The sequence below is a fragment of the Centrocercus urophasianus genome, unplaced genomic scaffold (assembly GCF_019232065.1).
Source record: "Centrocercus urophasianus isolate 14NV4802_14NV808 unplaced genomic scaffold, USGS_Curo_1.0 seq_1456, whole genome shotgun sequence".
NCBI lineage: Eukaryota > Metazoa > Chordata > Aves > Galliformes > Phasianidae > Centrocercus > Centrocercus urophasianus.
This window is the reverse complement of record NW_024884649.1, coordinates 2,354-13,783: the sequence shown is the minus strand read 5'-3', so window position 1 is coordinate 13,783 and position 11,430 is coordinate 2,354. Positions and strand designations below refer to the sequence as shown.

Sequence of the window (11,430 nt, the reverse complement as noted above, 5' to 3'; positions counted from 1 at the left end):
GCAATCAGTTTCCAATGACTGAAACACGCCTGAAACAAGAGGTGGTGGTACAAAAACGGATGATCCTGACCCAAAGAATAATCCTTTTTTTTAAAAAAGCATTCGAGAAAGATTATATATAATAGAATATATTAAATTCTGTACATGATCAAATAATGTAAACATAATTAATTAACCTGTAAGAATGTCTTTAGAGACTACGCCCGCCACGTGCCCGGGCCAGAGGTGAATGGTGGCACTGCTCTGCCAAACCCAGAGCTGGGGGAGGCACAGAGGGTGCCCACCCACAGGCCCCAGTGGGACCACCAAGCAGAACCAGCAGCACGGTGCGGAGGCGATGCTGGAGCCAGCAGGGAAGAGCTGAGCTGAGACAACGTGCAGGCTCAGCAGAAGGAGCCCTGCTGCATCCCATGGATGCCCAGAGCAACCCCCACTGCAGCCCCCAGCTCCTGCTGTCAGTCCCAGCACCCAGCCCGACTGGGACAGGTGGTGGACACAGCTCTGTGCTGCACAAGCACTGCTGTGGCCTCCTCCTCCCCTCCCCAAGCTCGACCCTTCGTTCCAACGCAAGAACTCAATGGCAAAAGAGTGCATGAAATCAAATAAATACACCCCCCCTCCCCAACCCTGGGACTGCCCCCGGCTCATGCACAGGGCACCCAGCTCCAGCACTGACACCACGGCACAGCCCACACCAGGCAGGCAGCGCCAGCACCGCACACAGAGCTGCCAGCCAGACTGCCCATGGCACTGCAGAGTGACCATGGCACTGCAACAGAAACATGACACAGACTGTGATCATGGCACTGCAGCGTGGCTGTGACACTGCAGCGTGGCCTTCAATGTGACCACAGCACTGCAGTGTGACCACAGCAACGTGCGCACGGCACTGCAGTGTGACCAGGGCACTGCAGCACGATCACAGCACTGCAGCACGACCGCTGGCACACACAGTGCACACGTGCTGTTGCACCCTTTCCTCCATCACCAGCCCTTCTCACTTGGCCCCTGCACCGAGCAGAAGGACCTGGGCGCATGCGCAGAGCTCAGGTCCCATAAGGGTTTTGGAGGTGATGAAGCCCCCAGCCTGGGGCAGGCTCCCTTCTACTGGCACTGCTGCTTGGAGGACTCACTTTCTAAGGTGTCTCCAAGCAAAGTGTTCCCCATTCCAGAAAGCAGTACGCACAGAGCAAGTCTCCACATCACCAGCTGTCCCTGCTCCTCCACCCGGCCCAAGGGCCACCGGCACAAGGACAGGCCAAGCTGAAACTAGTGCTCAGACCCTCTGGGGAGGGGTTCCCTTTCTGCTGCCCTTCCTGCCTGCCCCCGACGCCCACCCCATCTCCATCCAGGACCCTAAGGTTTGTGTTTCATCACAAGTTTGACCCGATGGCTCTAGCCCATCTTAACAAATAAAGGCAGAAGAGAAAGGAAAAAAAAAGAAGTTTGTCTCAGCGTTCCCCTGGTGACATCCCGGAGGCGGGCGCCAGGCGGGGGTCACCCGGGCACCCAGCTCTGGTTCGTGGGCTGCGGGCCACCGGGCAGCGTGGGCACATTGAGCGCGTTCTGCGGCGGGAGTGCTGAGTCAAAGTTGAAGTCCATCTCATCGCTGTCCATGAAGTCATTCAGGATGATGGACTCCACGTCGCACTCCAGGCTCCCATTGAACATGTCCAGGTCCAGGTCTGCTGGAAACCTGTCCTGACCCAACACCGGGGGGTGGACAGCCCCCGCGTAGGGCGAATCCAGCAGGCTCATGTGCGCCCCTTGGTTGGCGGCGTAAGGGTGCAGGTGCCCGTGGTGCGGCATGGCCGTTGCGCCGCACGCGTCACCGGGCAGGCTCATAAGGCTGACGGGGTTGGCTAAGGCACTGGCATTGAGAGCGGGGTGGTGGCCGGCGGGCGGTGGGTGGTACAGAGCACTGCCCTTCAGCAGAGGGGCCGGGTGGGCTGGGTAGGCCATGCCCTGCTCCCCGCACAGCAGTGGGCTCTGTCTGTGGCCGCGGGACGGCACCGCAGGGCCGGGCGGTGGAGGGGGCAGATCCCCCGGCACCATGCTCTCTTTGTGCGCGTAGGAGATGGAGGAGAGCAGATCCTGCAGCGAGGAGGCATTGCGGTAGGAGGCGGCGGGCGAGAAGGTGGCCTGCTTGTTCTCCTGGATGGTCTGCATGGGCAGGCGCCGCATCAGCCCCAGCGCCGGCTGGCTGTAGATGGTCCCGCAGTACGTGTTGGCGGCCGGCCCCATGCTGGAGCACTTGGAGTTGAAGGAAAAGCTGGAGCTGCGTTGGCGCAGGGGCAGCGGCTGCGAGGGGCTCATGTTGTAGCCGTCCTGCAGGTCCTCCAGCAGGCTCTCCCCCAGGCTCTCCCCCAGGCTGATGGTACCGGTCAGGTCGGTGAGTCGAGGCAGCTCGACGGAGCAGCGGGCGCTCAGCGAGGGGGACACGGTGCTGGAGGGGCTGGGGTACATCAGCGGGGAGGACGGCGTGCCATCGTCCTCCTCCAGCTCGTCGGGCTCACGGTTGGCCATGATGGGCGAGAGGCGCCCACTCAGCGTGCTGGCCGAGGAGCCGGCTCTGGTCCTGAAGTCGGCCCAAGCGTCGTACTCATCGCTGGCGTGGGACGCGGGGCTCTCTGACCACTTGGCCTGCTGCGAGCTCGGGCTGTCGTCCCCACGCTCCGGCGTCACCTGCAGCTGCTTCTTCTTGCTGGCCTTGCCTTTGATGCGCAGGAACTTGCTGTTGTTGTCCATGGAGACTGCCCGCCGGCGCGGCGTCTTGCCCGTCTTGCCACCCTCGGGGTTCAGCATCCACCAGGAGCTCTTCCCTGTGCCCTCGTTCTGCACGCGGATGAAGCGGGTGTGCAAGGAGAGGTTGTGCCGGATGGAGTTCTGCGGGGAGAACAAGCAGAGGGGACGTCAGGGGGGGACTGCGCCTGCAGAGGGGAGGAAGCCAAGCGAGGGAGGAGAACGTCTCAGGCCTTGCAGCTCGTGGGATGCCGCTGCAGCTCCCTGCTTCCCCAGGAGGGGTGCGGAGGGATGCGGAAGGGGAAGGAACCAAGGTGCTGGGGAGAAAGTTTGGTGCCATCGCCGGCGTACAGCGGAATACTAATGAAGAGGCGAGTGAGCTCCAGCCTCATCTATCATATTATGTAATGGCTTACTTCTCTGCACTTCATTTATTTGGAGATTGCTCCCAGGCTGGCTCCTCGCCAGCAGCCACCAAATCCAAGTCTACAGAAATCAATCTCGCGCTGACTGATTAAGCCGTGTTTAGAACTAATTGCTCCTTCGTGTGTGGGGAGAATAAATTACGGGCTTTAATTTCACGTCTTTAAAATGCAACTGCAGGTATGGGCTGGCCATTAACCCCTTCCTGCACGGCCCTGGGTACAGCTGGGGAGGGGGCGGGCAGAAGGGATGAGATGGGACACAATGCCGCCTCCAGCATCGAGAGGTTTCCCTGTCCCCGAAGTCCTCCTTGGGGACACCTGACAGCCCAAGCCTTGCACTGTGCCACCGTGCTGCAGTGCGAACTGCAGGGGACTGGAGAGGAGCACACAGCATCGTCATGATTGCAGAGCCAGCAGCAGCGTGATGCCACTTTGTCCCCACACACAGGGACACGTGGGGGCTTGGGGGACACCCAGGGGTTGGGGACACCCTGAGGGTGGGGATACCCAGGGGTCAGGGGCACCCGGGGGGTTGGGGACACCTTGAAAAGGACTGTTGGGATGTGACCCACCCAGGGCTTGGAGACACTCTGAGGCTGGGAACACCCAGGGCATGGGGGCGCTCTGTTACGGACCATAGCGATGTGACACACCCAGGGGCTGGGGGCACCCAGAGCTCGGGACAACGGGGGCTGGGGACACTCAAGGTTGAGGACACCCAGGTGTCGGGTGCCCCCATCCCCCTTCTCTGCCTGCCGTCTGACACACAAATTTCAGCACCCACCCCTCGCCCTGCTCCCCCACAGCGGAGCGCAGAACCCTCCACCCCCAAAGCCCCCACGGAGTCCCTTCTCCCCGCCGCTCCCTCCGCCGAGCCGCATTGTCAGGGGAGCGGGCGGTGTGAAATCGGTCTGATTAGCAATTAGTCCCATTGTGAGAGGATTAGCCGGACCCCATTGTTTGGCGGAGCGACTGCCGGGCGATCCGCATCTGGCAGCGCCGGGAGGGCCGTCCGTCGGGGGGTGGCGGTGGGGCCGTGGGGGGCACATGGGGGCCCGGAGGAACCCCCGGCCCGGCCACCCCCTCCCCCCTCCGCGGGACCCCAACAAGGCTGCTGATGAGTGCTCGGCCGCACGAGTGCGGTTCCGGGGTTAATTGGTGCTGATTTACTCCTCTTACACAAAAATTGCCGCTATCGCTAGGAGCATCCGCGGGGACACCGCGCCTGGTGGGGGGGGGGGGGGCCCCCGGGCCGGCCCCGGGGCCCCTGAGGGGGGGGGGTGACACCGCCTCGTAGCACCGCTTACCAGCAGCCCTCTGGCCACGCCGCATCGCCTCATACCCAGCCTCAAACCCTGCAGTGCCCCATGGCCACATCTGCGCTGCGCCCCATAGCACTGCGCACAAACCCACAGCACCGCTCCGCCCGCGCCCCACCTATAGCATCCTATCACACCCTGCAATCCCCATAAGCGCCCCATGGGGACACGGAGGAGCAGTACCACTGTGCCCTCCCAGGGCGGGGTTGGCAGGGATGCTCCCGGGAAGGGCACCGCGGCCGTGTCCCCCCCTCCTCCCTCTCTCCCCCCGGGCAGCCCCACGGGGGTCTCGATGGAGGCGAGCGTATTCGGGTCAGCGCTCCGGCTGAGCGGAGCGGGGCTGACGCGCCGCTAATTGAACCAAATGCCCATTAGCGGCGTGACGGGCCGCGTCCGCGCAGCCCCACTGCAGGTGGTGACACGCAAGGAGCGCAGCGGTGGCCTGAAAGCCGTCACCGCAGCTCCTGCCCCGTCTCACGCCGCCGCCGTCTCTCATCACCCGATGGGGTGGGGAAAAGGTCGGCCGGGGACGGAGCCTCAGCACAGCCAGACCCAAAGGGACGGAGCTGGCGCGGGGTGCGGCTGCCCTCCATCCCCAGGAGGTGCCACCGGAGAGGAGGCGGTCGAGCAGCCCTCTCCCGGCGCTGGTCTCTCTGCTGCCACACAGCTGGTTGCTACCCAAGCTCTGCAATGGGAGTGATGCCGTTGCCATGGCAGCGGGTTGATTTTTAGCAGCTGCCATCACTCCGGGGCCCCTCTGAAAAGGACAGCATCCGCCTCGGGGTCCCACCGTGTCCCCGTCCCCGCAGCCCCGCCGTGTCCCCCAGAGCACCCATAGCGATGGGACCCCCAGATACGTCACCCCACCCCTGCTCGTGCCCTACCTTGGGGTGTCCCCTTGGCCCGGACCCCTCTGGGACACCTCGGGAAGACTCCCCCCTCCCCCCCATCAGCCACTTATCCGTAATGCTCTAATTACACCCCAGAGCTGCCCACCGAAATAGCTGCAGTAAATCACACCGAGCTGCCGTGTAATTTTTGCATGAAATTACAGTGTTTTTTCCCCTGGGTTCAATTTTCTCCACACCGCGTTCCTCCCGCAGCCCAACCGCCGCAGCCGCTCCCCGCTCACCTCCCACTGCTCAGCCCTGCAAACCCCACACAACCCCAGCTGGGTGTCCCAGCCATGCACTGCCCTCCTGCCCCAAAGCAGAGACCCCAAACTCTACTCCAGTGCAATGCATTGCCTGCTGCAATGCCAGCATCCCCTGCTCCAATCTGTTCCCCCCCCCCCCCCCCAGACCTTCCTTGCTCCAACCCCAATGTCCCTCTTTGCTCCAACCCCAATGCCCCCCCTACCCCAACCCCAATGTCCCCCTGCTCCCTAATATCCCCCTTCTCCAACCCCAATGTCCTTCCCTGCTGCAACCCGATGTCCCTCCCTGCCTCAATTCCGATGTTCCCCTGCTCCAAACCCAATGTCCTCCTGCTCCAATTCACAGACCTTCCTTACTCCAACCCTGATGTCCCCCTGCCCCAACCCCGATGTCCCCCTGCTCCCCAATATTCTCCTGCCCCAATCCCAATGTCCGCCTGCTCCAATCTGAGCATTCCCCTGCTCCAACCCTCATGTCCTCCCCGATCCCCAGCGTCCTCCTGCTCCAACTAGAGTGTCCCCCTGCCCCAATCCCAATATTCCCTTGCCCCAACCCGTGTTCCTCTGCTTCAACCCCAATGCCCCTCTATCCCAACCCCAATGTCCCTCCCTGCTCCCCAGTGTCCCCCGGCTCCAATGCCAATGTCTCTCCCTTGCCCCAACCCCGATGTTTCCCTGCTCCAACCCCAGCATCCTTCCCTGCTGCAACCTGATGTCCCTCCCCGCCCCAACCCCAATGTTCCCCTGCTCCAAACCCAGTGTCCTTCCCTGCTCCCCATGTCCCCTTGCCCCAATCCCAATGACCTTCCTTCCTCCAACCCCAATGTCCCCCTGCTCCCCAAAATCTTTCTGCTGCAACCCAAAGTCCCTCCCTGCCCCAATCCCGATGTCCTCCCTGCTCCCCAGTGTCCCCCCTTCTCCCCAGCCCACATCCCTCCCACTTCCACCCCCTGTGCCCACACACTGTGGCACTGACATCCCCCCAAAACACTGACAAAAACCCTACAAAAAATACACAGAGATCCACAAGGTCTCCATGGGACAGGAGTAGCGCCCAGCCACTGGCCCATCAGCGCCCAGGACAGGCACCCACGAGGCACAACGTGAGTGGGCACCAGGATGTCACTGCAGGGACCCACAGCAGCACTGCTGCACTGGGTGTGTTGCTGCCCCATAGGTTACCCATAGGATAGCAGCAGCGACAGCGGGCTCTGACTGGAAGCCATGCACACACGTGTGCACACCCACACACCCATGCATGCACTCAAGTGCACACCCATGCACATCCATGCATGCACCCGTGCACAGCCACATGCACAAACCCCTGCACGCATGCCCACCCCAGCCATGCACACAGCCATGCACACAGCCATACAGGCAGCCCCACACCCTTGCACACCCATGCACACACACAGGCACACAGCTCTGCATGTGCACACACCCACACCCTTGCATGCACACCCCCATGCACACGCACACACACCCTGCACACATCCACTCATGCACACCCGTGCACACACATGCACACTCTCGCATGCACACCCATGCACACACACACACCACAGCGCCCTTTCCCCCCGCCCCGCTGCCCAGGCACGGCTGCTCCAGCTGCCAGATCAACCCATGTGGCAATGGGAGCAAAGCACAGCTCTGATGGGTGCACAGAGCCCTGCCCGGCCCTGCTGCTCAGCCCCCCACCCCACAACCCGCTCTGGGGGCACCAGGACCCCCATACCTGCCCACCCCACAGACGCCAGGTTACCCAGGCAACGGTGAGGGATGTGTGCGAGGTGTTGGGATGCCATTGCTGTTGCCAAGGGAACAGCGGGCCGGTGACATCCTGCAGGTACATGGAGTGGGGGGGGAGGACCCCAGCCTGAAGCCCCCCAGCCCACATCCCCTGCAAAGGGGCCAAGCCCAAGGAGCACTTGGGAGCACTGATCAACCAAACTGCGTGACCCCAATACTGAACCATGGGCCAGACCCCAAAAAGTCCATCGGTCAGAACTCAAAGCCCATGGATCTCACCCTGGAATTCACGGATCGGACCCCAAAGTCCACCAGCCAGACCCCGATGGCACAATGGGGCCGGTGACATCCTGCAGGTACAGGGAGATGGCAAGGGGCCCCCAGCCCACAGACCCCCAGCAGTGTGTGCCCCACAGCGGGGCTGAGCCCAGGGCACGGGGGCATCACACACACCCCGAGATTTCCCCACGCACCCCAAACTGTTCTGTTCAGGGACACGGCAACCCTTCGGGCAAAGCGCTCCCCCCCATACTGAACACGGGGCCGCCTCGGGGGGGGACTGCAATGGAGCATCCAATGGGGATAAAAGCAGGGGGATGCTGAGCAGGAGGCGAGGACTGGGGGATGCGGTTGGGGTGAGGGGATGGGGAGAGCTGTAGGGCGTGGGGCAGCACGGCGGGGGCACCAATAGGGCGCGCGGCAGCACGGTGGGATGGAGGGCGGGCGCAGGGGGCAGAAACCCCACGGAGCCCCCATCCGTGCAGGGGGCGGTCGGCGCGGGCGAGGCAGCAGGAGGAACATGGAGAGAATCCCATCCCCACGGCGTGACCCCGTCTCGGGGGCACCTGGCAGCCCTTCAGTCGCGCCGCGTCCCCGTGGGGCCCCCGCCGCCCCCCGGCTGCTGCGCGACACCGCGCGGTAATTGAATCAGACGCTGCTGCCGCCTGCAAAGCATCCCCGGCCGGCCGGGCACGGCGCCCACCCGCTGGCTGCCGGCCCTCCTCCTCCTTCCTACCCCCTCCCACGGTCGGGAGCCCCCGGCCCCATAGCGCGGGGTGGGGGGTTGGAGGTCCGACCCCACGGCGTTGCGCAGCGGTTGCCCACGGCGCTGGGTCAGGCGCGTGGAGCTGGCGGCGGTGCAGCGCGTCCCGCGCCAGGTTCCTCGGCTACAGAATGTACCGAGGGCCGAGGCCGCAGCCAGGGACACGCTGTGCTCCCACTCCCGGAGCTGTTTTTCCTGGCCGGGCTCCTGATCCGCTCCCTGCGCCGCGCCGTGCCTCAATGGGGCCTTTGTTCACAGCCTCTCCGTGCACCTCCGGCCCCAAACGCTGCCCCACAGCGCAGGAACGGGGAGCTGGACCCCAAAGTCCAGCCGTTGGCCAGACCCCAAAGACCGTGGATCAGAGCCATGGGCCCAATCCCAAAGAAGAACATTGGCTGGGCCCTTAAAAGGAGCAGCCGCAACTCCCAAATCCATGGGGGAATCCCCAAAATTCATGAATCAGACCCCAAAATCCATCAGACAGGCACAGAAGCCCATCTGTTGGCCAGATCCCCAAATTCATCAGCCAGACTGCAAAGACCATGAACCACATCCCAAAGCCCATTGGCCAGAGCCCAAATCCATAGGTCAGACCGCAAAGCCAACAGACCAGACCCCAAAATCCATCAGCCAGACTCCAAAGACCATCCATCAGTCAAACCCCAAAAGCCATGGGCCAAAATGCAAAGCCTGTCCATTGGCCAGACCCCAAAGTCCACAGATCAGACCCCAGCGTCCATGGTCCAGACCCTAATATGCATCAGCCAGACCCCAAATCCTACAAACCAGTCCCAAAGCACACCAGACTGACTCTATGGGGCGGGAGGCTCTGCGCCCCCACTGCCCACAGCCCCATCCCACAGTGGGGAGCACGCATCCCAAAGCCACCCAGCTCCTGCACCACAGCCCCACGGCATTAAAATCAGAACGACCCCATCTCAGCCCACCCCACAGCAGCCCCACATCTTCCCTGGGCAGGGGCTCCCCATGCCCCCCAGTTCAGCCCATGGCTGTAGGGATGGTGCAGTGCTGTGGGACCGTGGGGCTGAGCAGCTCCAAGCCTGAAGTCACACACTGGTCACATCCCATCCAACCCTCAGCAGCTCCCAGCATCAGGGTGCACCCACCCCCCCAGCCCCACATCCACCTGCCCCAGCCTCACCCATTCCCAAGATCACAGCCCTATATAGACAGCCCCCAGCCCCACACTGATGTCTCTCAGCCCTATATCCCCAAGTCCCCAAGCTCTGCACATCGCATCTCCTCATCCCCCAGCCCCACATCGTGCCGTCCCTCATCCCTATTTTGGGTATAAAGTACTCTAACCCTATACCCAAATCCCCCAACTCCACATCTCAAGACCCCAGCCCCACACTGACATCTCCCATGCCCATACAGACATCCCCCAGCCCCACACCGTCATCCCCCACAACACCAGCAGTATCTGAGGTGCAGGGTGCAGGATGTGTGGGGCACGACGCAGGATGAAGCAGGCAGAGTGCGGGGTGCAAAGGGTGGAGAGTTTGGGATGAAGAGCTTAGGATGCTGAGTGCAGGGAATATCGGGTACAGAGTTGGGGGTGCAGTGTGCAGGGTGTGGGATGGAGGGCTCAGAACTTGGGATGCAGGGTTTAGGTTCATGGCGTGGGGGGGGCAGAATTGGGGTGCAGGGTGCAGGCTTTGGGTCTCGGGTGCTTCCCTTCCCTTCCCTTCCCTTCCCTTCCCTTCCCTTCCCCTCCCTTCCCCTTCCCTTCCCTTCCCTTCCCTTCCCTTCCTCCCAGCACAGAGCTGCCCCCCATCCCCCCAACCCCATCTCCATGCTCCCCTCACTCACACCACATGCAATGCACGGCTGTGCACACACGTGGGAGCGCACGCGGACAGCCCCGTGCACACAGCGTGTGCAAGGCAAGCTCCTCCATGCATGCACAACTGGATGCCCAAAGCAGAGCATGCAAAGGGAGGCATGCACACATGCAGGCGTGCAGAGCGGTGTGTGCAAGCCGAGCTGCTGCATGCATGCACACGTGCAGGTGGGTGTGCGAGACACGCTGCTCCCCGTGCATACGCATGCAGGTGTGTGCAAAGCAGCTTGTGCAAGGTGAGCTGCTCCCTGCATGCACATGTGCAGGAGTGCAAAGGAGGGTTTGCAAGCCACGCTGCTCTGTGCATGCACGTGCAGGGGTGTGCAAAGCAGCGTGTGCAAGCAGGGCTGCTCCATGCACGCACACACAGCAGCCGCTCTGCAGCACAGCGCCCAGCACAGAGCAGCACAGTGTGACCCACGGCCGTTGTCACCTGGGGGGGTGGGGGGGAATGGGACCCCCAGCACAGCACTGCAGCCCCATAGGTGGGGCGGGACAGCGAAGCGCAGCCCAGCGGCTGCCAGATGGATTTCGGGTGTCAGAGCTGAGCTTCCCAACCGCAGGCGCGGCGCTGGCGCAGGGTGTTGGTTTCCCATTAACAAGTGCAGAGCGTGAGCTGGAGCAGAAAACTTCAAGCGCTTCGGAATTGATAAAATAACAACTCCCTAATTAAGCAGAACTGTCAGTCACGGGTGCCTGCTGCCCTGCATCGGGTGCAGCAGCTCCAAATGTGTGCACAGCGCGGCACAGGGGGACCGTGTGGGGCCAGAGCATCCCTGCCCCATAGGAGCACCTCTGCCCCATAGGAACATCCCTATCCTATCAGAGCACTCCTGCCCCATAGAAATACCCTTGCTCCACCACAGCATCCCTGCCCCATAGGAACATCCCTATTCTGTCAGAGCAGCTCTGCCCCATCTGAGCATCCCAACCCCATCAGAGCATCCCTGCCACACAGAAACATCCCTGCTTCACCACAGCATCCCTATCCCACAGGTACATCCCTACCCCATAGGAACATCCCAACCCTATCACAGCATCTCTCCCCCATAGGAACGTCCCTATCCTACCAGAGCATCCCTGCCCCATAGGAACATTCCCACCTCACCACAGCATCCCTGCCCCATAGGAAC

At 62.5% G+C, this 11,430-nt stretch overlaps 1 protein-coding gene across 1 annotated transcript in view; it reads right to left on the bottom strand.

The window, feature by feature from the left end:
- Positions 1 to 6: 6 nt before the first annotated feature.
- Positions 7 to 11,430, bottom strand: part of FOXO6 (forkhead box O6) — a 13,766-nt gene continuing 2,342 nt past the window's right edge. Inside the window, exon 2 of the mRNA XM_042815262.1 lies at positions 7 to 2,886. Coding sequence (XP_042671196.1) covers positions 1,498 to 2,886 — 1,389 coding nt within the window. The 3' untranslated portion in view covers positions 7 to 1,497. The remainder of the gene's footprint in view (positions 2,887 to 11,430) is intronic.